Below are 27,722 nucleotides of genomic sequence, written 5' to 3' on the forward strand. Positions count from 1 at the left end.
CTTGGCTGTGCTAAAGCTTGGTGCAGATGTGCACACAGGCAGGGCCTCAGTGAACAAGTGTGTAAAGATGTAACCTCTTGCCCTCAGACTGAATAAGACAAGTCAAACCCCTTGCACTTAGGCCATTGGGTAAATATGACCATAAATGCTGAGTAAAGCTAAAATTTTCCAGAATTTTAATAAAACTTTCCTGAGTCTTGCCAGCAAAATACCACACACACCTTGCATTTATCAAAAATGCCTGTCACAATGAGGTAAACAACTGAAGATAATTGCATGTTAAGGTCTGTAAAGATATATGATAGGGAAAGAACGCAGTATAAGTAGAATTTAAAGAATAAGGCTCAGCCTATACTGCCACAAAAGACTGACCCACTTAGGGTCGATCTTCCAGGGTTTTGTTTTGCACATGTGAAATGGCGCTTCCCAGGGTACAAGTTGACCCCGGAACTCCTCGCGAGCAGTGACAATTAAGGAAGATCGATGAAAGAAATGTCCCCATTGACCTTCTTCTGTGTAAATGGACATTAAAGTCAACCACTGATAAGTTGGTGGTCAACTGCTATGTCTAGTATAGGCATAGGCTAAGAAACAGACATTATAAGCACAGGTGACCAAGTCCAGCCTTGCTATAAAAATAGGCTTTGCAAAACATTTAATTTGGAGGAAGTGAGCAGGTTAACATCACATGCCCTGGTTTGTGCAACTAGAAGTTGGATGGCTCCCCCTGGCAGGTCCAGCATGGACACCTCAAGGCATGGGAACCAAAGAGACCATGACTTTCTGTCTGGCATTGCAAGACTGTGGCACAGGCGAGCTGTAAGTGAACTGGATTGCAGGGATTCACTTGCATTAAGAAACATGATTGAATACTGTACTATGCTAAACTTTGCAATAGTTGCTTTAGCAGCAGTTTGTATTGTATTATTGACTTGTACTAGAAATAGGAATTAAGTGAAAAACTGTACTAAATTATTTAAATTTTATTCGTATGAACTGCTTTATAACGTGCAATAAATAAGGAAGTACTTAAGTCTCTCTGGTGTGTTCTGGTTTCTCCTGGGTCTAACTTAACTGAAACACATGACATTTAACCAGGGAAGCAGCTTCTTCAAAATATTCCCGGATAGGATCTCTCTTATGCCCATAAACCAGGACCGTTTTTCTGTGGCAAAAGTGTGGAGGAATACAGGAAGCTGTGTGTGTGCTAAATAATGTCTTCCCTCTCTCTCCTAGTCCATCCCACTGTTCCTTTCTGCTCTGCCTCCCTCCTTTCCTATATACTGTCTGTCTTTAAGACAGTGTCTTAACTAACACATATGCTTTGCTTGAACCAGCTCCACCACCACATTCACACTGAACAACAACAATCCCATCCAGCCTGGTTCTTCTTTGCACATGTGACACTAGTCTCTTGAGAAACAGAAACAGGAAGCTCAGAACTTTCAAGAAGCAAGAGCTGGTAATTAGGCTGAACAGACTAGAGCCATTAATTGATTTTCGTGAGACTGCAGTGTAGGTGCAACATGTTTGTGATTAAATTTAATTGTAACTTATCAAAAATATTAAATTTCTTGTTTAAAAACTTCCAAAATAAATCAATTTTTTAAAAAAATATTTACTTTTATCTACCCTGCACCACCATCAATCTCAGTATGGACCACTGTACACAAGAGATCACTTCTTAGAGAGTGGAGTTCAAATATAGGATAGTGTTTATGTGTCTATCTTTTACCAGAAACCTACTGACCGCTATACTTTCCTACATGCCTTCATCCACAACACATCATACAATCCATTGTCCATAGTCAAGCCCTAAGATACAACCTCATTAGCTCCAATCTCTCGGACAAACACCCGCAGGATCTCTATCAGCACTCTTACAACTGTAATACTCACCTGGGCTACAGAACAGAATAAATGGACACAAATAAGACATCAGGAATGGTAACATGTAAAAACCAGTGGGAAAACATTTTCATCTCCATGGACACACCATTATAGACTTGAAAAACACACCTTCGAAATCAGGCTATAACGTGAAACTACTGAGTTGGAATTCCTATGCAAATCTGATACCATGAGAACGTGTCTGAATAGAGACTGGGAATGGATTCCTCATTACCATATGCAATTTTTCCACTCTGGCTATTCTCACACTCATCTTCTTATCCACACCTACCCAAATTGAATTAGCTATGGTGTAACACTCCCATCTCTGTTCCAGGAATGCCTGTTTCTTCTTCTTTCCTGTCATGCATCTGATGAAGAGAGCTGCAACTCACTAAAGTTTATGCCATAATAGTTAGCCTCTAAGGTGCCACCAGATTTCTTGATGTTTTTACAATTTCTTAGAAAGTTATGCCCCATCTTATATGGGTATTAATATCCCAGATAACAGGTGATCAACATCAATGGTTTTAGTTACAGCTACTGAATGAATTTTACAATGTATAACTTACAACGTTCATATTTGTTTCAGGATCCACATTTCTTACTCTTCTGACAAATGCTTCCGAACTTATAAATCCTTGGCTCAAACATGCCACAATTACAAGGAGCTGTATCTTCATTCTGTGGAGAATGCACTGTTGTATTTAATTGTGCAAGAAAATAAGGCTTTGCAAAAATTACACTGTATAGGAAAAAAAGATTTGTGCTGCAAAAGAAAAAAAAATGAGATCCTGTGGTTAAGTTGTATGGCTTCTTCTACAGAAGAGACAAATGTAAGAGGGGAGTAACAAACAGTCACTTTGTCTACCATTATTGAGATGCTTTTCTCTAGAATTATTTCTTTTCATGAAGAGTTCCAGTGTATTTAATACAAATAAATTAAGTATCCTTCCCTTCCAAAAAATCAACATTTTTAAATGGTGATGTAGCAGACCAGAGACAACACAGCTACAAGAGCACGTCAATTTTAAACAAAAGACTGGTGAAAACTGGGTCACCTGTATTAATGGGTGCATGTGCTTCCATGCATTTGCTCTTACATAAAATTACGAAAATTACTAAATTTCTTGTGCAAACTTTCCACAAAAATGTAGCTATCTCAGGCCTATACATGTGAAAGGAGGGAGGATTGTGAAGGGTGTGTTCGTACCCACCCCCAACGGGCCACTCTACCCCTTCTCTGGTCCATGCCCGCTTAGACCAGCCTGGCCAGCAAACTACCTGGGACGGAGGATGGGTGGCAGTAGCGGCAGAGGCCTCAGGGAACTGCCTCTGTTCCTCCTCTCCTCCACTTGCCCCTACCACGTGCCCCCTGTCCCAAGTAATCTAGCCCACCCCCTGCCCTGCTTCCTGTGCCCCCCAACCTCAACGCCTTGACCAGATCTTCTCACGAACCCTGATGCCTTGCTCTGGGTCCCTCACTTGCCCCAGCCCTTACTGCTGAAACCCTGACATCCCCAGCACCCTGCCCTAACTTCTGCACCCCCACACACTGCAACTCCTGAGCCCATCATGCACCTCAACCCTGATTCCTGCATCCTCATGGCCCCAGCAACCTTCCCTAACTGTTGCACCCCTTCCATAATCTAAGGCCATATCCTGACCACCTCATATACCTCAACCCTGACTCCTGCATGCCCGCACTCCCAGCCCACTGCCCGAAGCCTCCCACATTCCATACCATAATTTTTGGAGTATTTCTAATTTACTTGTGAATTTGTTTCGCATCTTAAAGCTGAGCTATGTGTGGATAATATGCATTTTGGTGTGTTCGCTAGCTTGGGTTGTTCGAAAAGATGATAATGCAGGTACTCCAAGAGCAGTGTTCATTTTCTGTGTGATTTCATATTAAATAAACATCAAGAGCAGTGCTCATACAAAGTTATATCTAACACTGTGTTAAACATCCCACAGTATCCAATGTTGTTAAGCTTAACATGACCAAAAAAGCCCAAAAAACTGACTTTTGGAGCAGAGGGAGAGAAGCACTCAATTAATGTCTTTAACAAGGAGATAACAGCTCTTGCCACTATTTATAATCTCTCTTTCCCTTTACACTTCCAAAACACTGCTCAGTGGATGTATAGGACCAAAAGACTCAAAGGACACTGACATGACTGAATATTTTTATTACTAAACAACAAATAGTGGCCATTAGCACTTCATATACTGTTTATTTTCCCCTTCCCAACAGTCTCATGCTATTTTTCCCCCGGGGGCGGGGTCGCACATAAGACACAATAAAAAGCTTGTGAGAAGAGGACAAGAGCCCACGTGCCTCCCACAACAATAACTTCATTGACAAGAAGGAATATAGATGGGTGACCTATCTTTTCTTGAGCCAACTTCTGCTAGTGAGGGACAAGCTTTTGAGCTTCTTGGAACTCTTCTTAAATCAGGGAAATTTAGAGCATCGCAGCTAACTACAAGATGGAATGGACTGTTCAGCATAAATAGTTGACAAGAATTGTCCCTTGAAATACTTCCCATCTTGAAAACGTGACATCTACTTGTGCTAAAGAGTCTAAGAACGTAACCACCACCATACTGGGTCAGACCAAAGGTCTTTCTTGCAGTGTCCTGTCTTCCAACAGTGCCCACTACCAGATGCCCCAAAGGAGTGAACAGAACAAGTGATCACCAAGTGACACCTCTCCTGTTACCCATTTCCAGCATCTCATAGAGCAGTGACACCATTCCTCCCTATCCTGGTTAACAGCCATTCCTGGCCCTAACCTCCATGAATTTATCTAGTTCTTTTTTGACTCCTGTTCATGTTCTGGTCTTTACAGCACCCTCTGGCAAGGAAGTCCATGGGTCTAATGTGCACTGCGTTAAGAAAAACTTCCTTTTGTTAGTTTTAAGCCTGGTACCCCAATTTTATAGACCTCTCATATCCCCTCTTAGTCTCATCTTTTCTAAGATGAAAAGTCCCAGTCTTTTTAATCTCACTCTGTTCCCTTCTGCTGGGACACTCTTCCCAGACCCAAGAAAAGAGCTGTATAAACCCAAAAGATTTTCTCTCTCATCAACAGAAGGAGATGAAATAAAATTACCTACCTTTTCTCTCTAGCAGCCTAGGACTGACACAGCTACAGCAACACTACACAAAAGAATCAAGACAGACTTCAGGGCAGCACATTTCAGAGTCAGAGCTACAGGAACAGCCACAACCTCCCTAAAGGCTCACACAGCCCATTAAAAGGCTCCAGCAGTGACCTAGGGCTTGGGAAATCTGGATTCAAGGGTCAGACCCAGCACAGACGACCTGTAGGACACTGGACCACTGGCCTCACCTTGCTGTGCCTCAGTTTCCCCAGCTGTAAGGGGAGGTAAATGCCACCAGTAAGGAGAGCTCTACAGTGCTTTAGAGAGGAAGGGGAGTGGTGCAGAGCGCTGGGCCTTGGCACGGTGGAGGTGCGCTGTCGGTTGTGTGTGTATGTCTGTCTGTCTGTGGGGGGGTGTGGGGAGAGTGCTGTCAGCTGTGTGAGTGTGTCTGGGGGGGTGTGGGGAGAGCACTGTCCGCTGTGTGAGTGCGTGGGTCTGGGGGTGCGGGGAGAGCGCTGCCAGCTGTGAGAGTCAGTGAGTGTGTCTGATCTGCGGGGAGAGCGCTGAGAGCGTGAGTGTGTGTGAGTGAGTGTGTCTGGGGGGTGCGGGGAGAGCGCTGAGAGCGTGAGTGTGTGTGAGTGAGTGTCTCGGGGGGGTGCGGGGAGAGCGCTGCGAGTGTGTGTGTCTGTGGGGGGTGCGGGGAGAGCGCTGCGAGTGTGAGTGTGTGTCTGGAGGGGTGCGGGGAGAGCGCTGCGAGTGTGAGTGAGTGTCGGGGGGGGTGCGGGGAGAGCGCTGCGAGTGTGTGTGTCTGTGGGGGGTGCGGGGAGAGCGCTGCGAGTGTGAGTGAGTGTCGGGGGGGGGTGCGGGGAGAGCGCTGCGAGTGTGAGTGAGTGTGTCTGGGGTGCGGGGAGAGCGCTGCGAGTGTGAGTGTGTGTCTGGGGGGGTGCGGGGAGAGCGCTGTCGGCTGGGAGCTTTAACGAGTTCCCCACACGGGGGGAGCGCTCCAGCCCTGACTAACTGCAGCGGAGCAGGAGCAGGAGGACACGTCAGGCGGCCCCGTCGCGGCACAGCTGGAGCGGCAGGGAGGAAGAATGGCCCCAGGGCGGCAGCTCTGCTCAGCGTCGGCGCTCGGGCCACGCGGCCGGCGCGGCGCGGCGCGGCGCAAGGCCCGGCCCGGACCAGGCCGCCGCAGCCAGGGAGAGGGCGCCCGAGGCTGTCCGCAGGGCTGAGGGACGTGCGCGCCGTTCAGCGACTGACCTGAGAGGAGGCTGCGGAGCCGGGCTACAGGACCGCGCTGCTGCTGCTGCGCTCCGGGGCGGGCGGCAGGGAGGAACTGGGAGCCCAGCCCAGCCTCTGCCGCAGGCCACGCAGCCGCGCCAACCAGCGGCTTCGGCAGCAGGAGCCGCCCCGACCGGCTCCGCCCCTCTGCTGCCTGCGGGACGTGGTGTAGGGTGAGGCCTGCTTGGGCTGACTGGGGAGCGGCCTGGTGAGCCACTACGCCCCCCCCCCCCCCCACCGCGCACACATTGTTCTCTCGCACCTCCCCATTCTCCCACACACGCCTCCCCCATCCTTGCAGACCCTCACATACACACTGCTCTTCCACGCACCCCCCCATCCCTGCACCCCTTCTGTTAGCCGGTGGCCGGGCCACGTGCGCCGAGGTACTCCCCTGGGTCCTAAACAACCCAGGTTTTTTTCAGTGTTAGAGCAGGGAGCTGCTCGCACCCTCACCGACAGCCAGGCTGCAGTAACCAAACGGTTACAGTTCTTTTTGTTGTGCCGGCTGTGTTGCAGTAACAAAAGGGTTAACAGCAGTCAGGCTTAGAGCTTAACTAGCTACAAGTTTATTTAAGCTACAGTTATAAGCGTGTGGGTACAAAAGGCTATTGTTTACTTCTTATGTGCTAGCAAAGTACAGGCGTTAACAAGTTACGTTACAATCCAATACAAAGATATCTGTTACCATCTAACACAATGATATCTTGATACAACGACATCTAGTTACAGAGCTCTAATTCTTTAGCTGCGCACAAAAAAAACCGGAGACCTAGCATGGGTGTATCTTACCCTCTCTGCGTCTCTCGATACCAGCGTAGCCAAGCCGGATCGGTCACTCAGTTCCGCGGAAAGACGAATACGAGGTTGGGCATCCCCAGTTGTGGACCTCGGGAGGCAATCACGTGACCCGACCAGCGGGTAGTTGGTGGAATGCACTCAAAGTTAGAGTTCTGCTGGACCCATCTTTTATACCCCTTTTAGGGTACGTATTCTCTTTCTTATCTAAGGTGCCAGATCATACTGGTCTGTCTTTTGTGACGCCAGTTTGTTACAAGGGCAATTCTTACTTAATTTGCACTTGTAAGACAGGAGATAAGCAATTTGAGAGTACAGGACATTCTTTTTGTGTGGGCGGGGAACTTCCCCTTCTGGGATGGTTGTGTGGTCATCAAATCCATCAATGCCAGCTGGGGTGATTTCTTGAGGGGTCCCCCCCCATCTCTTGTTGACAGTTTGGCTTGTTAGCCTTCTATCTGTACTTTCTGCTTCTCAGGGTCACGATAAGCTAGCACATCTGGGCCTCAATGAGGGCATCAAAGACTGTGCTGTCAGCAGCCGTTTCCGTGCCCTGTGTGCTCCTTAGTGGGGGGTGGCAGCGAGCAAGCTAGCTTGTAAGGGGGAGACTTTGTCTGGCTACACCTTCGCATACACACATCCCTCCCCAATCCCTGCAGCCCCCCCCCCACAGACCTCCTCCATCCTTGCACAGACACCCCACACACACACACTGCTCCCCCACTGATATCTGCACAAGTTTCTTATGCCTTCCACACTTAAGGACACACACGCCTTTACCCAATCCATAGGGCTCAAGGTATGATCCTATTAATTTAAACTCCCATCCCTACCCAATTCCTAGGGTTTAGGGCATAATTCCCTGCAGGTCTTCAGGATCTGTGCCACTGAAAAAGCCTTACACAATAATATTCTTATTCTCTATGTTTACAATTACCAAGAAAGCAGAATACATGCTAAAAACACAGTGTTATGCTCACGAATCCTGATAAGGCAGGCAGGCAGACTTACCCTGTTGGGGCAGACAAAGTCACTCTCTGGAACCTGGTTGCTGCACCTCAGGGTCTCGGAGGTTGAGTCCTTCCTTTCCTGCTTGATATTCTTTTCTTCCTCTCTTTTTCCTTCTTGGACCCCAGTTTAAGTAGTGAAACTTGAGTCCTGCTTAGCTATACCTTGACCAATTATTTTAGTATAAATTTACTAACCAATCAGAACATACTGTAGCAGAACAAAAAAGCAGTCCAGTAGCAGTCAATTGCAGCCCATACTCACCACCACACCAGCCATCCCCCATACTCATCCCATTACGCCTGAGCCCTCCCACACCCCAACCCCTAGTCCCAGCCCAACACACCCTACTCCTCAATCCCACTGCAGCCCATGATCTTCCCACAAACCCCCATACCCATCCCACTTCAACCAAGCACTGTACACCCACATACAGTGCATCTCTCAGTCTCACTTCAGCCCTGGGATACCTTTGTGCATGCAAAAACCACATGCCCTGGAGCCCACCTAACAAACACCCAGAGCAAGTCCCTCCAGACCCAGGGTATCAGATTGTCTAGCCTGACTGCCTGTATAATACAGCAGTTCTCAGCCTTTCCAGACTGCTGTACTCCTTTGCCTTCCATGCTCCAAGTTCCAACTCATTTAAAAACTAGTTACTTAGAAAATCAGCCAAACTTAGAAACAGGTGTTGCAGCACTATTACTGGAAAACTACTTACTTCTCATTTTGTCTGTATGAAATTTTAGTTTGTACTGTCACTATTGCTTTGTATGTAGCCAGTTCTTAAACTAGGCAAATATCTATAGCTGAGTTGATGTACCATCCCCATCTCCCAGAAGACCTCTATAGACTGCTAGGCTTATGTGTGCCCAAGGCTGAGAACCACTCATAGAACATAAAGGTACTGATACCGTTTCTGCTCACCTATTAATTGCAGATGTCAGCAGCCTATAAAGAGTTAATAATAATATGCTGAAGATCATTGCCTGAAAAGCTGATGAAGTGTGAAAATTAATGTTGCACAGCATTTCACAAGTATAAAGCAGTATAATTGCTAAGAATTGTTTTTTCATACAAACGTACCATGATTGTGTATCAATGATTGTAGATCAGATGCATCAGCCCTGCCAGGGATGTTTAAATTAGGGCAGAGATGGGGAATCTATGGCCTGTGGACTGGGTTTGCACAACCCTCACCGTAAGGCTGGGGGAAGCCTCAGCCGCGAGGGCCAGATCAAGGCACGTTGTGGGCTACATCCAGCCCACAGGCTCCGTTCGGCAGCAGCAAGGAGGTGGCCCTGCATGAGATCATTTCTCACCCCATTTTCTCCCCGCTTCCCACACACAGCTGGGGGAACAGCGGCACAGGGAAGTGCCGTCCCTGTGCTCACTTGCAGGTATCAGCTTGTCCCTGTCACTGACCACAAATCACAGCCAACAGGAGCAGCTGGAGGTGGTACCTGCAAGTGCAGGACAGTACAGAGCCACCTGTGTCCCCCTCCTCAGGAGCTACACCAAGTAGATGCCCCGATCCCCTGCCCTCTCCTATCCAGTTCCCACACCCCCAGCCCTCTCCTGCATCCTTCTTCCACCTCACACTGCCCTACCACACCACATCCCAGGCTCCTCCTGCAATCCCTTCGCCTAGACCCCACATTCTACTTTGCTCCTGCATCCTACCAGCTGCTCAGTCCCTGCACCCCCACCCCCATTTCCCTCCCAACAGTCCCCTCTCAGACACTGAACCCTTTATTTTTGGTCCCACACAAAGCTTGGGGGCCCTCACAAGATCTACTAGCCTTGGGTCCTCAGAAGAATTAATCTGGCACTGGAAGTAAACTCTGAACTTTTGTGTCTCTCTGGGGCTGGAGTGTGAAGGGAACCCTGATGCCCTGAGTTCCACGAGTGGTGTGTGTCTGTCTTTTTTTTTCCCCCTACTTATCAACATGTGGGGAGGAGCATATCTGTGAAGATTTTTTTATTTTGGCTCCTCACTTGCATGTGGCCCCCAGCTGTGAGTCAGTGGCCCCTTTCCCAAGAAACGTTCCCCACCCGTGCCCTCAGGGAGCCACCCTAAAGAATACAGGCAGTGGCGCAGCCACCTTCTTCTTTTGCGACTTTACATAGGACCCCTGTGGTAAAAGTTGCTGCAGAGTGGTGCTGCATCTGACGAAGTGGGTCTTGGCCCACGAAAGCTTATGCTCCGATATATCTGTTAGTCTATAAGGTGCCACAGGACTTCTTGTTTTCATCTGACATGGTCATACTTCCCACACACTAGCAACTTCGACTCCTCCTGCAGTGGGAGATTGCAACCACCTCACACTTACTACTGCAAGCTCAGTATTAGGGGCCAATGACTGTATTTCTTAATCCTGCACAAGGTTGACCTAAATCTTGGGCATAACGCAGATGTAGATGTAAGTAGATATTCAGGGCTTGCCCAGCTGAGCTTGTCCATTTTGAAAATACATTTCTGTACACAGTGCAATCCCAACACCGCACTATTCCATATTTTTCACCAGTTCTGGAGTAGATTCCCCAATCCCTTGCTCCCTCCCAGCCAGACCCCACACTCCAGCCCACTCCTGTCCCCCCTCTCTCAGCCAGACCCTGCACACCCAGCCCCTTCCTACATTCTCCCTCCTGTTCAGACCTCCAACCTTACCTGCCTCTGGAGACAGGTAGGGTATTGCACTGCAGGGGCAACATGAGTTCTCAACACAGGGAGGGCACTCAGGCTTCAGCCCTGTGATGGCTGGGCAGCAGGCTCCACCAGCAGGATTTTGGGAGCCAGGCAGCATAGCCCCAGTGAGTGCTGATTCCCAGCTTCAGCTGTGGGACAGCAGGGGCTGACTCCCAGTCTACCCACAGGGCCTTAGGATCCAGCAACCAGCTCCAGGTTCTGGCCATATAGTGGTGCGCACTGACCCCAAGTGCCCACCCCAGCTCCAGCCTTGCGATAGGAGGCTCCAACCCCCGGCTCCAGCCACACTGCTTCTGCCCTGGCTCTAATCTAGGCTCTGGTCATGGGCACTGACTCCCAAGCCCTCACTGCAAAAAAAACCACTTTCCTTACAAGTGGCCAAATGCACGCTCCACTACCATTCTGCTACTGAAGGAAGTAGTGAAAAAGTTCCTACCATTTGTCTAAGCAGCCAGTGAATGTCTTCATTGTTCAGGGAAACAGAGGACAAGCCATGTCTCCCACGATAACTGGAGCAACCTGCACACCATTAATGTCCCTAGTGATTCTGGGGACAAATGGGAAAACTCATTGTCATAAGATATCGTTTCAGATCTCAAAGCTTTCCACTGCATTGTTATTATCCTGCAAGTGTTTAGAGGCCTTTGAACTGTCACCTGAATATGGTGGGAAACGAGGAAGTAGAGATTTTTGCTAAACACACAAATAAGTAGATCAGTGTGGAAGCCAACCCTCTAGTATAGAACACTAACTCTATGAATATCGTGTTTCTTGTTATCCCCTTTTCCTCTTCTCTCCCTTCACTGCTATTTCCTTTCTTCTTCTTCTGATTGCTTTATCAAATGTATTGCTGAGTGCTTTGATGTTTAAAATCTGCCAGCTGGTGCTACCTTCTCCAGACTTCTTGGGCTCACTTCTCTCTCAGCCCCACTAAGCACTTGATTTTACTTCCAGGCTGCTCAAGATGCAGATGTCTCTAAAGTCAATAAATCACTATACAGCAAGTCTGAGTGTTGTGGACCTGCCATCGTTGGGCTTCCAAAATCCTTCTCTTTCCTGCGTTTGATCTGTTTTATACATATCTACTGTGCCCATCATTATTGCATCTGGGTACATATCTGGGGCTAAATTTACCTAAATGTAGTGGTCAACATAACAACAAATACAACATGTTTCAGATGCAAAACTTCTGAAGTTCCGCCTTCCCACACAAATACAATGTGATGACACAGTTCATCAGCACATACTCTAGTACCAGTAAGTAGGAAGTTCAAAAAGTGCCAAAAACAATAGCCAGTTATTGCTAAGATAATAGTCATGATGAATGATATCATTTGATAAATAACCCAGCCAAAGCACTCAACCATTTACCTGAGACACAGGTGTGGCTTGGAGCCAAGCTTTCACTGCTGCTGAAAAGGACCTTTCTCAGTATAATTGCAGACTAATTAACAAGCAGCAATGTAACATAGCAGTAGGGGTGACTGCTGAGAGATGATGATGAGGGACACTGGCCACGTGACACCCCCCAGTAGAGGGAAGAGCCAGGACAACCCCGTTCCATCCCATGTCTTGCCTCTGGCCACCACTGCTTTTCCCCCAGTCGGTGTGGCCCAGCTGACTAGCAGGACTGGAGGGACGACCCTCCCATACTTGTCAGCAGCAAGGGAAGCAGAGCCAGGCAGCCTCAGCTTGCTGTGCTCCCCTAGCCACCAGGCTGCATTTCCCACCAGTGAGCGTGGGGATAGCCCTGCCCCTTCCCCTGAGTGACACACAGGGAGAATAGAGCAAGATGGGGCCATGTTCAATGTTCCCTGTAAGCTGAGCAATGGTGCAGCCACTCAGGAGAAATTGAAATGCTGCACAGCTATTTAACAGAGTGCCCAGAGCTAGGTTTTGGTTCTAGTGGTGGTGCGCATCCACACATGCCTCAGGGCACCTATTCTGCACATGGATAGGAAAAATCTACACAGGGAAGGAAAAGATTAGAGGGAATATTGGCCACGTTGCTCCACTTTCCCCACCACTGCCGGTGAGTGCAGGAGAGGGGACCCCCATTAGTTATGCCAGATGTCCAGAGGTTCTGGCCCTGCTGGCTGGTCCCGTGCCTCTCCTACCCTTAGTGTTTGGGGGGCATGTGCTCTGTCATGTCCCCCCCAGGCAACACCCCTAATATACAGGCTGTACCTCCTTGCTCTAGCATCCTCTGGATCTGACTGGTCCCAAACCAGGAAATTTGGTGGGCTAGGAGAGGTCAGTGAAGTCCCTCTGCTGCCATCAGCTGTGGTGCCTGCTCTGGTGACAGCAGAGGACCTGACATTGGCTGAACAGGGACTGGGGATGGCACTTAGTAAAAAGGCAGGGTGGTTGCAGAGCCCAGCAGCCAGGGGCAAGTAGCACAAGCATGCAGGAGCACACCCAGCCTCATGCCAGGTGGGCAGTGCTCCTGGCCCCTTTTGTGGGCCATTGGACCACACTCCTGGGCCCAGGGGAGGGGTTCTGCAGCCATTGTGCCTCTTTCCCTGAGCTTCTCCTTCCCCCCATCCCTGCTGCTCCCTCTCCTTCCCGGAGCTTGCGTGCCACACATAAATTACAGCGGCTGCACCTGTACAATGAAATAGATAACTAATATATTTTGCAGTGTCCTTAACACAAGAATGATGTGTGCAGTTGACAGTGGTGGCACATAAATCTCCACAATTCTCCCCACGATGTCCTGCTGCTTGTAGTTTAAATTTCCTTGGAATACCTGGATATATCTAGACTTCTACTCTCTCCCTACAGGCTATGTCTAGATGACAGGGCTCTGTTAACAGAAGTTTTTGTTGTAGGATATCTTCTGGCAAAACTTCTGTCGACAGATCGCAGCCGAATTGCCAAGCGGATCTCAAAAGTGAGCTGCTCTGTCAATGGAGAGTGGCTGGACTGCCTGGCCACTCTCTCGACAAAATGGCCAACTGAAAGCACAGCAGATAGGGCTGCTTCTAGTGTCCCAGAAGCCCTGTCTGTCAACAGAGGGGCCCCCGGCATGTCTGGACCAGATTTCTGTCAACAGATCTCTGTTGACAGAGGCATTATTCCTCGTGGCATACGGCTGTTGATAAAAGTGCTGTGTTCTGTTGACTTACTGTCAACAGAACGCCCTGGGAATCTGGAGTCTCTGTGGGCTTTGTTGACAAAATGCCAATTTTGCCGACAAAACCCTCTAGTCTAGACATAGCCACATTCTCATTCTACTCTTTCTTTCCCCATCCAAAGGCTAATTGTTGTGGGCTTCCACAGTATTCTTTCTAATTGCTGAGTTAAAACGTTTAGGTAAAAAACTGTCTGGATTTTTGAAACTCAGATTAATTTTTTGAAATACAAACAAAAGTCGTGTTTAGTTGTATGTGTAATCATCGCAGAAATCTCTGGCAATGCAGTTCCAACTTCAAATGGCATCCTTACCTTAGGCTTGGAGCCTCATCTGTAACTAAGCTTTACGATTGGTAAATGGTCGCAGAGAAGTAGCCATGTTAGCCTATTGTCACAAAACAAACCAGCAGTCCTGTAGCACTTTAAAGACTAATGAAATAACGTATTAGGTGATGAGCTTTCCTGGGACAGACCCTCTTCTTCCGATTCTCCAGATCTGGGTCTGCCCCACAAAAGCTCAACATCTAATAAATTATTTTGTTAGGCTTTAAAGTGCTCCTTGCCTGATTTTTGTTTTGTTTTGTTTTGTTTTGTTTTATGATTGGTTCTATATTTTGGTCTCTTTCCTCATTTCCTAGGGTGAAATCCTACCTGATACAGAAAGCCAGCAGAAGTTGAACGCTGTCAGCGCTTCTACCCCCAACGAGCGGCTTTCCTTTTGTCAGCAGCAGGGCTCACCTGCCGGGAAATCAGCAGGCAAGTTTGCAGTTGCCTAGGCAAATCTGTTGCTCACCGTGGGTGCGTGGCAGCAGGCTCAGCCAAGGAGTATGTGGGGACTTAGGACTTGCACCACTGAGCAGAGCAACACGTAAATTCTTTTAAAATATAAACCTAAATGATTTGTTAAAAGTCACACAAAGACCCCACGCTTTAAATACTCCTCTGAATGCCCCATCCCCTCCCCGCCCCCGCCCCCGCCGCCACTCATGCATTTGATGAAGCGGGTCTTTGCCCACAAAAGCTTATGCTCCAAAATATCTGTTAGTGCCACAGGACTTCTTGTTGTTTTCAAAGATACAGACTAACACAGCTACTTCTTTGATACAAAGGTTCAGTGGGAAACCAAGACATGGAAACTTAATCCCAGACCCTTCCATGGCACCATGCATCTACTAGCATTGCATCTTTCCTCTGTCTGCACAAATCTTTGTATTTTAAACAAAGGAGAGCCTTAAATGCTTTTATATTAGGAACGTCACCAGCCTGAGCACTCTGAGGTAAGATTGCTTTAGTCTCTGTTGCACAGTGAAATCGATGGCATGAAGCCAAATGCAAACAGAAGAAACAGATCCAAGCCCCATAAGTTTCAGTTTCTCTGGCAGCAGCTAGTTCCACTTTACTTGTTTATACTGTGCTGTCAGAGAGCTGTGCATAGGTTTCACTTTCCAGTTTCCATTTTTTTACATCACTAACCGATGAGGAACAGCGTAGATCACATGACTTTAGCATTCCTATAAAAAGGAGTAGAGCAAACCAGCAGCCACCACCACCAACTCAAGCTGGCAAGAAGAACGAGCAAGCTACATTACCAGAGCTGACCAACAAAGCAGAGCCATGAGGTGAGTAAACAATAGCAACTTGGAACTGTGCCTATTTCATAGACATCATAGAAACAGAGAGCTGAAACGGACTGTAAGGTTATCCAGTCATCTAGGTTCTCAACTAAGGGTCTGCATGTTCCTGGGGGCACATGGTGGTCTTCCAGGGGGTAGATCAACTTAATTCGGTATTTGCCTAGTTTTACACCAGGCTGCGTTAAAAAAAAGTGACATCAATACAAACTAACATTTCATACAGACAATGACCTTTTTGTATTGCTCTTTATCACACACTGAAATGTAAGTACAAATTTTGAATTGATTTATTTTATAATTATGTGGTAAAATGAGAAGTAAGCAGTGTTTCAGCATTGGTGTGCAGTGACACTTCAGTTTTTAAGTGAGGCGTAACTTGGGATAAGCCAGACAAATCCAACTTCTGAAAAGGGTACAGTAGTCACAGATCTAGCACATCCCTCTGGGCTCAGGATTTGTGGGTTTTCCCTCATATGAACATTCTATCCTCCTGCTTATTTGGTGCTGGTACTTGCTGGTACTGAGTACTAACACCTCAGCAGCCCTAGCTGCAGGATTGGCCAATCTGAATGGCATGAGAAAAGCCTCCAGGCAGCACGTCTTAGCACTGCCATTCTCCTACCGGGGGCAGAAGGAGGGGGAGCGGCAGCATGCCCCGCTTCTACTCCCCATCCCCCCAAGGCACCAGGCAGGCATGTAGACCAGATGCAGCCCCAGCTTGCCTGACTCCAGTCTGTGAGACTCAGGGCTCCACTGCCCCACACCCTGCAGTGGGCTAGATGCTGGGCTGGGGAGTCCCAAGCCTTTGGGGTCAGATCCAGGCAAGCCACGGGCTGGCTCTGGACCATAGGTCATAGGTTCCTCACCCCTGAAAGCATTTGCTTACAGTGTCTTGCCAAATCAAGAGTCAAGTGAAAATAATTGTGTAGGTAGTATTTGGTCTCCTATGGGATTCACTTCATTAACACCACAGATTCCTAAATGGTGTGGAGTTATTTCAACAGTGAGAATCTCTCACCATTCAAAACTTGCATTTTACCCAGAGATGAAACAGTTATGCTGATGTCAGCTGAAAACCTTAACTGTACAATGGCATTACCCCATAGAAATAAGGACTTATTTGGTAGTAGGGGTTTGTATTAGTAGAATTACTATCATTCTCTCCCTCAGGCCTCATTTTTAGTATATTTAGTACATATAGTATATATTTAGTACATTTAGTATATATTTAGTACATTTTAGTACATATTCAGGTACATTTTCTCCCAAGACTGCCGGGATCCAAATCGAATTCCGTGCCAGACCTGAAAAGCTCTGTTAGTTCATTTCTGTCTCCTCTTCTCTTTACCTCCCCACAATTCACTAACAGGACTCCACAAACCAAACTCATCTTTCCTGCCCCAATCCTTTAGCTGTTCCCTTGCTCTCTCTCCAGCACCTTCAACATGCAAAATTTTGCACTTGCCTGGCAGCCATACATGCTGCTAGAGCTTCTGTGTTCCACCAGAGGCCAGCCAAGACCTGGGTAGCAGGTAATTATGTGATTCAGCCCTCTGGGTGGCTTAAGCTATACAGATGTTTATTTCTCTGTAGAGAGGCAGTGTTGTCCAGAGTTTGGCTTGAGTAAGATTTTAAAGGTGTGTTGTCAGGCGTGTAAGCCACCAAGTTTTAACACGCTGTAAAGTGCTCAGATGGACAAGATGCTGTGGAGTTTACTACATGCTAAGCGGGTCAGGTAGAAGTTATAGGTCAGATGCAGTTTCACGCTGATCAGTTTATCACTTGGTAAAGTCTACATGACGTGTAAGTTAGCATTTTAAAATATGTTAATTAGAATGGGTTAGCTGACACACTTACGCACCACACACGCAGGGTGAAAGTTAGTGCCCGGACTCACCGGTACGCTGGGGTCCTGCACAATATTAGGGGGTGGAGGGGGAGACTTTGGCCTCTGGAAAGGGTGGGGCTTCAGGCAAAAGAGACAGTGTTGGGGGACAAGATTCCTCCAGCCAGAACTGTATAGGTGCTGCTGCAGACAGCAACCAGGAGCACTGAGGCTACAGCAGTGGCAACTGGGGCTCCCGGGCAGTGTTCCCTCTAATTTTGCAATGGGGTGGAATAAATTTTGTTATGTGCACCGTCAGTAGAAAACATGCTGCCAGCTGTGGACACTCTGCACATCAGCTGCGTGGCACTGAATCTCTCCTGAGTGGCTCCCCAAGCACTCAGCTTACTCAGAACACTGCTCCCAGAGCTTCAGCAACTGGGGCTCTGGCTACAACTGCTGCAGTAGCAGCAGGTAGGAGCCCTAGGCCCTTGTAAATCATCAGGCCCCAAAGCAGCTGCCTCTCTTGTTCCTCCTATCAGCAACCTTACCAGCAGGGCTACCAAGAGAGGGGAACGAAAGGGACAGCGACATTACGGCGCTGCCATGACAATGCTTTAATGGCGACCATGCATGGACCAGTACTGACGCCCACTTCTTACCTTACCCATATTTTTACCTCTGTCCTGCACACACACCTTTAGATCCTAGTGAGGAAAACCGTGAGAGGCTAGACCCCAGGTTTCTTTTTGTGCTCCTCACTGGGACAGGGTAGAGTTAGAGGAAGATGATCAGAGCTAAGTGAGAGGCATGGATTGCTCAGAAGTGCTCCAGGGACAGATGGGTGCAATATCAGAAAGCAAACACCGAGGAGCAGCAGCACAGCAACATGTATGCCAGATTAAATGATCAGGCAGGAATATTGAGTTCTGTACCACCATCTTGAGAGCGAACTAATCTGTTCTTCTTCAGATGGTCCCCCCCACCTCTATTACTTACAAAAAATAAAATAAAGATGGGAAGGAAGATGAGTCACAGGGCTTTCTTTGTCACATCTATCCATGGGTATTGCTGTGCATTAACACTTTTTGCAATCAGGCCATCTATTTGTGTCTCTAAACATGGATTTAAGATGTCAGCTTCCAGTTCTTTCATAACTCTTTACTCCCAGTAGTCACCTATCCCCGCATCCCCCAGGGAAATGGAGATCTCAGGAGTGTGTCATGGTGTGGAAACTAGAGAGCCTCAGGCAAAGTTGCTCTTGCTTGAGAGAGCGAGATGGCCTGCATGACTGAGGCTAAGGTTAGGGTTACGGCAATTGCATAGCTGGAATTGATTGATCTACAATCAACTTACCTGGCTGTAGTTACAGAGGGAAGTTGACAGGAGAAACTCTCGTGTCAACCTCCCTTACGTCTCGCAAGACTGAGGCATACATGGGTCGACTCTCAACCCTAGATAGTTCAATTTGCACGTCCCCCCTAGGTGTGTGAAACTGAACCCCAGAAGATCGACCCTGTCCAGGTCAATCTTCCGGGTAGTGAAGCTCTATTTCTCTAGCTCTTTAGCAGCTGTTTCCCCTTCATCTGTTAGTGTATATGGACCTATTAGAAGAACAGAGCTATCCACACCCTGAAGGAGCTCTTATATGCAGATGTTCACGGGTGATGCATGGGGGTACACTGGGGTCACGTGCATCCTTCCAAGCTGTGAAGAGGGAAAGAGGACAAAAGGTCACCTCACACCACCCTCTTTGGCAGCCTCTAGTCATGCCAACTGGGAAAGAGAGAGTAGACACAGCACTACCTGTGACTAAGCTCCCAAGAGCACAATTTAGGGCAGACTAAGGAGGCCAGAAGCCGAACCCCCAGATTTCACACTTGAGGTCTGCTTAACCTGCATGCCCTATTTCCAGTTGCAGCTCTTAACTTCAACAGAGCTTACCCTGCTTCTCTCTCTTGCCTTTGGGACAAGGAGGTTTTAGATAAACAGAGAGAGGCATGGTGATTAAGTAACAAACAAGTGATTGAAGGATCATTAGATAATCGTGAATAAATAGTAACAGAGAGAAAGCCGTGCTAGTCTGTATACTATCAAAACAAAAAAAGCAATCAAGTAGCACTTTAAAGACTAACAATATAATTTATTAGGTGGTGAGCTTTTGTGGGACAGACCCTCTTCTTCAGACCATAGCCAGACCAGAACAGACTCAATTGTTTACAGTCAAGCCCTTAGGTACAATTGCATTTGCTCTGATCCTACTGACAGAGGCCGAAAACTACAAGATCTTTACCAAATATTCATAAACCTGAATTACCCACCAGGAGAAATAAAAAAACAAATTGACAGGGCCAGATGAACACCCAGAGACCAGCTACTCCAAGATAGGCCCAAAAAAGCCGAGAACAGAACACCACTGGTCATTACCTGCAGCCCCCAACTCAAACCACTGCAACGCATTATTAAAGACCTACAACCTATCCTTAATCAGGACGCCACATCCCTAGATGACAGGCCTGTTCTCTCCTACAGGCAACCTCCCAACCTTATGAGTATTCTCACCCACAACCACAGTCTATACCACAGGAGCACCAGTCCTGGAACTTTTCCTTGCAACAAAGTCCATTGCCAGCTTTGTCCACATATCTGTTCTGGAGATACCATCACTGGACCTAACCAGGTTATTCACAGAATCACAGGGACAGTCTCGTGTTCCTCAACTAACATCATATATGCCATCATGTGCCAACAATGCCCAGATGCTTTGTATATTGGACAGACTGCAAACTCTCTCAGACAAAGAATTAATGGGCACAAAACAGACATAAGAACACTCCTGATTCACAAACCAGTCAGTCAACATTTGAATGGAGTGGGCCATTCTGTTAATGACTTAAAAGTTTGCGTTTTAGTGAAGAGGAATTTTCACAACAGTCTACAAAGAGAGGCTTCTGAACTCTCTTTTATATTGAAATTCAACACATTAACGCGTGGTTTGAACCAAGATGCGAATTTTCTGGATCATTATAGGGGCTCTTTTGTTTGTTTGGCTTAATCTAATTCTTGACTCCCCCCATCCTTCTGCCCCTCTACTCTCTGATTTACTCACCTTGCTATTTATTTTCTTATTTGTCAACCTTGATTACTTTTTTGGTATTCTGTGCCTTAAATATTGAGTCTGTTCTGGTATGGCTATGGTCTGAAGAAATGGGTCTGTCCCATGAAAGCTCACCACCTAATAAATTATTCTGTTAGTCTTTAAAGTGCTACTTGACTGCTTTTTTTGTTTTGAATAAATAGTAGTGTGCTCCAGGGATCTGCATGTGAACGAATAAAACAATCCTGGGTGCATGAGCTACACAAGAGCAGATAGTAACATGAATTGGTCTGTCTAATGAAAGCTTATCACCGAATAAATCATTTTGTTAGTCTTTTTAACGTGCTACATTTCTGCTGCTTTATTTTGTACAAGGGCAGATGAAATTCAATGTTGATAAATGCAAAATGAAGCACGGGGAAAATATAATCTCAACAATCCACACACAATATGATGGGGTCTAAAACAGTTGTTACTACTCAAGAAAGATATGTTGGAATCATTCTGGAGCATTCCCTGAAAACTTCTGCTCAATGTGCAGTTGCAACGTAAAAAGCTAATAGAATATTGAGAATGGTTAGGAAAGGACTAGATCCAAAAGTGGTACACTAGCCAATTTTCATTGTCACACACGACAGGAGCTCAGCCCCACCCCTCCTACCCCATGCAGCTGGGAGCTTGCTCAAACCCATGCTGCCTATGGATTAACAAAAGACCTGCAAATGCTACCAACCACCACCTATACGGTAAAGCTCTGCATCTTGATTTATTTATTAATTAAACTGTAAGTAAGACTATTCATGACTTTAAAAAGTATCATCAGCACTTGGACCATACGCAGAGGTCAAATGGTCATATTTTGGCACTCTGCCTTGGAAAGGTTGCTGACCCCTGGACTAGATAATAAAACAGAAAATAACATATTGCTTCTATATAAAGTCATGGTATGCCCCCTTGGATAACACATGCAGATCTGGTCACTCCATCTAAAAATATGTACTGGCTTTGGAAAAGGCAATGAAGAGGGCAATGGAAAGGATTAGGGGTAAGAAACAGCTTCCATCTGAGGAGAGATTAACCAGACTAGGACTTTACAGCTGGGAAAAGAAATGACTAAAGGGTTGGTGGGATATGTTGGAGGTCTAGAAAGTCATAGAATAAGGATAGAATAAGAATAGAATAGAATAAGGAACTGTTCTTTACTCCTTCACTAACATAACACAAGAAACTCACCTGATGAAGTTTATAGGGAGCTGATTTTAAACAAACAAAAGAAATTATTATTTCTTACCGGGCAGCCTGTGGAACTCTAGGCCAGGGATGTTGGAAAGGCCCAAACTACAGCAGGGTTAGGCTTAGGCTGCAGAGTGGGGGGGATGTCTGCTGAGGCCCCAACCCGCCAGCCTTGCTCATTCCCTCAGGCCAGGGGTCAGGAACCTGTGGCTCTTTAAGGAGTCAGTTGCAGCTCCAAATGCTGCTGCCACTGACCCCTCCTCCGGCTCCCTGCCCTGCCGCCGGTGAAATAATGGAACTCAATTTAATTGGTTTAAAGGCCATTGGGGTGGCAGGAGGGATCCGGCTGTTAAACTAATTAAACTGAGTTCCATTATTTCAGCGGTGGCAGGGCAGGGAGCCAGAAGAGCTAAGCCTGCACAGGAGCTGGGGAGAGGGGTGGCTGAGTCTGCCCCTGCTGGAGCCATGCAGCCCCACTGAGGAGGCAGCAGCAGTGAGTGCAGCTGGAAGAGCTCATTGGCTGAGGCAGGTCAATCCTGGGGGTGGAGAGGGCAGGTTTGCGGGATGGGGGGTAAAGCTTGGGGACGGGAGCAGATTTGGGGGATGAGGCAGATAAAGTCTAGAGATGGGGGGCGGGTTTGTGGGTCAAGGGGGTAGATCCTGGGAATGGGTGGCATTGGGGAGGGTTGATGCAAACATTGCCCCTTCTTACTTAACAGCCAGTCCCCAGGCACAGCACTTTCCTTGTCCTCATTTGCTCTCCAATCCAGGGGTGAACGTAACAAACTTTCTAACTGGTCCAAATCATTGTGTGTATGCGCTGTTTTTAAAACAGGGGTGACAAAAAGTACGGTTTGTCGTTATTTACTAAGGACTGTCTGGTATTCACACACATTGCAGCTCTTGAAGTATTGATTTTGTAACTGAATTCGAAAACAATGGCTCTTCTCACAATTTTGGTTGCAGACCCCTGCCCCAGGCCATCTTGGCTGGCAGAGGAGGTGTGGGTGGGGGGTAGAGCATGGACTAGGCAGGGTCCAGGCAGGAGGAGGAGCAGCGGGGGGAGAGATGGGGCTTGCTGTGAAGGAAGAGCCACTTCAGTCTCTGCAGCAACTACCTCTCCAAGAGGCAGCAAGTTAAAGGGGCCTCTGGTAAGGGAGGTTGCTGACCCCTGGACTAGATAATAAGATGGAAAATACCATATTGCTTCTATATGAAGTCATGGTATGCCCCCTTGGATAACACATGCAGATACGGTCACCCCATCTAAAGAAAATATACTGGATTTGGAAAAGGCAATGAAGAGGTCAATGGAAAGGATTAGGGGTAAGAAACAGCTTCCATCTGAGGAGAGATTAACCAGACTAGGACTTTACAGCTGGGAAAAGAAATGACTAAAGGGTTGGTGGGATATGTTTTCTGAAGATCTAAGTAAACCCTAGCCACTCTATCACCCTGGTCCACTTGCTTTATCCTCCTTAAATGGTCCTTCAGCATCTCTATTTTCCAGTGGTCCCACTGGTTGGTTAGCAGGTTTCCTGCTTCTGATATTGACCTAGTGCTGTCAGCTATGGAACTCGGGTCTGCTTAATTATGTCTCTTGGGGGCAGTGGGGCCGAGAGCCACTATGACGGGGGGGAGGGGGCAGCTCTGGTGGGTCCTAGGGCAGACAGGCCTTACTGCTGCCTGGACCATGGCATGTCCTGCCTTTACAGCCCTACAGAGCAGTGCTGCTGTGGCACCTCAAAGGGTCCCAGAGTTCCAGCCACCGCTGCTGCCAAAGCAGCCAGGGCAGTGGCTGGAGCTCCAGGCTCCTTTGAAATACTGGACCCTGGGATAGCTGCCCCCTTTGCTTCCCTGCCCCCCACACCCACCCCATCAGCAGGCCTGCTGGGGAGGGGTGTTGAAAAACATTGCCCTAAGTGATGTAGGTAGATTGACCTTAGTTCTTGGTGTGTACCAGGCCTGAACAACATTCCAGCCCCCGTCAAACTAATAAGCAGAAGTGAGTAAATCTGGTATAACATAGGGCAAATGAAGCACAAACCAATTTAACCCCCATACCCCTTTTCTCTTCCTTAACTATGCAGAAGATTCTACTAGCGTAACAAAATACGAGATAAATGAATCACAGAGTAAAAATGATGCAACATGGACAAGAAAAAAAAAACCTTAAGAAGAAACACTACAGAACAGAATATCAACACTGGAAATATTAAATTAATATTATATTGTTAGCTAAAAGTAATGTGAAGCTGGAGAGAAGGAGGAGAGAACTTAAGTGTCGAATATTACAGAGTGATAATAGTTCCCCAAAGAACCATTGCAAACCCAGGAAATGCAGAATGAGTTATCACAGAAGGAAACCAAACTTGTTAAAATACAGAAATACACATTTGGGGTACCCAAATTAACTTGCTGTGATTTTTCAAACCTTTTTTTTATACTGTCTCTTTAGACATATATGGCATTTGTTTACAAGTTCCAGAATTATGTTGAGTATATTTGTGTAATCTGACACTTCCATGAACTGCCTACATCTTTAAGAGTTGACATGGAATGACAGTACTGGAGTCAATGAGTCAATCTACATAACTATTTGTTTTCAACTCTTCTGACCTGTGAGTTCCAAACCATTTGTAATGCACCCATGCTCTGAAGCATCTGAGAGTTGGCATGATTGCTATCTCAGTATAAGATAGCAATATATGAATTAAAAGCAGGGTATAGAAAATAGACAAATTGGTGTAAAGAGTTTTTATTTGAATCTCCCTCTTCTTCACAAAGGCTTAAACATGCTTTTATTTTGTTTTCCTCTAGCGATATTTCCAAGAATTCCCTAAAAGGTATCTTGCTGCAGCTTGAATGCCATTTTACATGGACTTTGATGAAGGATGATGTTGATCTTGATGACTTAGAAGAGAGAATTTGTGATCAGCTTGAGTTTTTAATCACAAAATCCAAAATCACAAATTATAATCTGTTAGCCTATGTGAAACACATGAAAGGCAACAGTAACGAAGCCCTCGAAAATTTACAAAAAGCTGAAGAAGAAGCTCAAACAACCTGTGCAGATGAGGCTGACAGGAAAAGTCTTGTTACCTGGGGAAACTACGCATGGGTCTATTACCATATGAACAAACTTCTGGAAGCTCAATCCTATATAGAGAAGGTGGAAAGCAGTTGCAAAAAACTCGCAAGTGCCTCTCGCTATAAGATTCAGCTCCCTGATATTTACTGTGAACAAGGGTGGACACTATTAAAGTTTGGAAGAAAGTATTATGAAAGAGCCAAGAAATGCTTTGAAAAGGCTCTGGAAGAGGAACCCAACAATCCAGAATTTAATTCTGGCTATGCAATTGCTGTATATCGCCTGGAAGATTTTCTTACAAAAGGCTCATCCGATGAGAACTCCTCATTGGAACCTCTAAGACGTGCAGTAAAACTGAATCCAAATGACACTTTTGTTATGGCACTGCTTGCAGTGAAACTTCAGGATGTAGGCCAAGTCGAAGAAGGAGAAAAGTACATGAAAGAGGCATTGCTAAAAACCCCAGATCTTCCCTATCTCTTGCGATATGCTGCAAAGTTTTACAGACGAGAAAAGCAAGTGGATAAATCATTGGGATTTTTGAAAAAGGCCTTGGAATTTACACCAACCTCCAGTTTCCTGCATCATCAGATAGGTCTTTGCTACCGAACACAATTGTACACACTAAGGGCTACAAAATACCCACCTAAACAGCAGATAGAGGAACTGATTCAATTATGCCTTTTTCATTTCAAAATGGTAGTAGAGCTAAAACCGAAGTTTGTGTATGCTTATGTTGACCTAGCGAACATGTATGCAGAAAAAAATGAACATGAAGAAGCTGAAAGCACCTTTCAAAAAGTACTTAAGATGGAGAAAATCACCTGTGAAGAGAAGCAACAAATCCACTATCGCTATGGACGCTACCAGGAATTTTACAAAAAATCAGAAATTGAGGCCATTAAACACTATACAGAAGGGCTGAAAATTGAGAGAGACTCATACTCAAGGGAGCAATGTAAAAATGTTTTGAAGAAATTAATAGATCGGAGACTTCAGAGAGGCACTGCAGATGCTCAGAGTTTGGGTATTCTTGGGCTCATTCACCAAGTAAATGGGGAGAAGCCTCAAGCAATTGAGAGTTATGAGAAAGCCCTGGCATTGGATCCTTATAATGAAGAATACTTGAGTGCTCTCTGTGAGCTACGGCTTTCCATAGAAATGTAAAACTTCTAACAGATGGCAGCTGATAGCCTGAATTCCTCACTTATGCAATACTTGCATTAGAACGAGGCCTGGCTGGCACACTGGGCAGAATTTGTAATCCTAGCAGCTAACGGGTTTTCGCGTCCTCTCTCCCCTGTAAAATAGCTGTTTATTTTGATGACCAAGACCATATATCTGTGGGTGAAGTGAAAGTGCAACCGATGGCAAAGCTGGTAGCACCACTTCCTAGTGATCATATAAAACCTGATGTTTTCTAACTTGCATATCGCCAAGTAAGAATTATGATTGGAGTAGACATATACTAATCTATCTTTTGGCTCAGTTTAAGATCTCTGCCAGTGCCTGTGTTTGTGTCTTAATTTATGTTCTCATATACTTAGCTTCAAGATGAATCATCAGAACATGCAACTCACTAGGAAAAAGAGAAGGTTTAAAATTTATCAAGAATCTGTGAGTTCATACTACTTCAAGAAGTCAAGTAATTGAGTGCGTCTTCCTATGAAGGCTGGAAATAACAATTTACTGAGGGGTTTTATAGTTTTGGACAGGGTGCTTTAAACACACATACTTTGGAGCTATATCAGAATTAAGTAAGGTCTTGGGCTTTTTGTGAGTTTGGGAGGCTGTAGCCTTGCTTAATTGACTGTGTTTGCAGTAATTGTTTAACTGTGAAGAAAGAAGAGCCCTGCTTGTATCTTTTTCTGAGAGTCTCAAAAACAATGTACTATTTGCATTTTGCTGCATGTTCGTAAATTATTAAACTGCACTGAGTCAAATCTTGCCTTGGAATCTGTCTGCAGACCTACCCTAACATCTGTATTTAAAAGCTGCTAATGTGGCCATTTCAAGTGTTGGAATAAAATTCTGATCAGATATTAAAGAGCCAAAAGAAAAGGCTCTCCAGTCCGCCTGCCCTTGATTTCCTAGTAGTTAGTAGATTTAGTAGTTTTTCCCTAAACACCAAACTGTGCATAGACAGCATCTTTCTTGTTCAAGTACACCCCACAAACTTGGGCATGGGTAGAGGGGCAAAAGGACATAAGGTGTGTATGGGAGAAGAGGTGACAGAACACAGGCTCTGGGCATATAGGGACAGAGGGTGCCAGAGAGTGCACAAAGTGCACAAAAAGTGTAGTGACAGAACACAGGGGATGTGTTCTGGGGAGATGAGAGTGACAGAAGACAAGTTGTTTAAAAAATGAGGAAGACATGGAATGTCGGCCACCTTGTGAATAGCTAAGAAGAAACTCATTGTTTTAGCACTGAGGGCCAAAGGCAAAGCTTGTACAGTGTATCTGTCCAAGCAGGTCTTTGTCCACAAAAACTTATGCTCCAAAATATCTGTTAGTGTGTAAGTTGCCATGGGATTTCTTGTTATTTTTGAAGATACAGACTAATTCGACCTCTCTGATACTTTTACAGTGTAGCAGTTTTGCATTTCACTATTGTATCTTAGTTAATGTGTGATGCTCCATATAGATAACCTATTACATTTCCAAAGCAAACTCCTTCAGGATTGTGTGGTGAAAAAAGTAAGACCAATTTTGTACATTTCCAGTAGAGAGCAGGCACCAGAAAATGCAATCACCCTTCAACACAACTTTGTGGAGGGCCAGGGGAGGCTTTACTCCGGGGTGGGGGGCAGACGCCAGTTGTGCCAATGAACAGACAGGCGAAGTGTGAGTCATTCATGCATCACGGCCCTCCTGCTTCCTACCCACCATGAACAGCAGCCACCACCGCCC

The 27,722-nt window shown here is 46.3% G+C and overlaps 2 protein-coding genes across 3 annotated transcripts in view; one reads left to right on the forward strand and one right to left on the reverse strand.

Moving 5' to 3' along the window:
* Positions 1-6,388, reverse strand: part of LIPA (lipase A, lysosomal acid type) — a 32,711-nt gene extending 26,323 nt beyond the window's left edge. Inside the window, exons 1-3 of one of the 2 annotated variants that reach the window (XM_075000353.1) lie at positions 6,259-6,352; positions 5,014-5,056; positions 2,463-2,574 (exon numbers count right to left, since the gene is read on the reverse strand). In XM_075000353.1, coding sequence (XP_074856454.1) covers positions 2,463-2,573 — 111 coding nt within the window. In that variant the 5' untranslated portion in view covers position 2,574; positions 5,014-5,056; positions 6,259-6,352. Of the gene's footprint in view, positions 1-2,462; positions 2,575-5,013; positions 5,057-6,258 lie in introns of both variants that reach the window. The other variant, XM_075000352.1, reaches the window with a different exon arrangement.
* An 8,947-nt stretch (positions 6,389-15,335) lies between these two features.
* Positions 15,336-26,861, forward strand: LOC142015740 (interferon-induced protein with tetratricopeptide repeats 5-like). Its single transcript, XM_074999536.1, has 2 exons — positions 15,336-15,549; positions 24,540-26,861. Exons 1-2 carry the CDS (start codon positions 15,545-15,547, stop codon positions 25,975-25,977), a joined length of 1,443 nt encoding a protein of 480 aa, XP_074855637.1. The 5' UTR covers positions 15,336-15,544; the 3' UTR covers positions 25,978-26,861.
* The last annotated feature ends 861 nt before the right edge of the window (positions 26,862-27,722 follow it).

This window comes from Carettochelys insculpta, chromosome 7 (assembly GCF_033958435.1).
Source record: "Carettochelys insculpta isolate YL-2023 chromosome 7, ASM3395843v1, whole genome shotgun sequence".
NCBI lineage: Eukaryota > Metazoa > Chordata > Testudines > Carettochelyidae > Carettochelys > Carettochelys insculpta.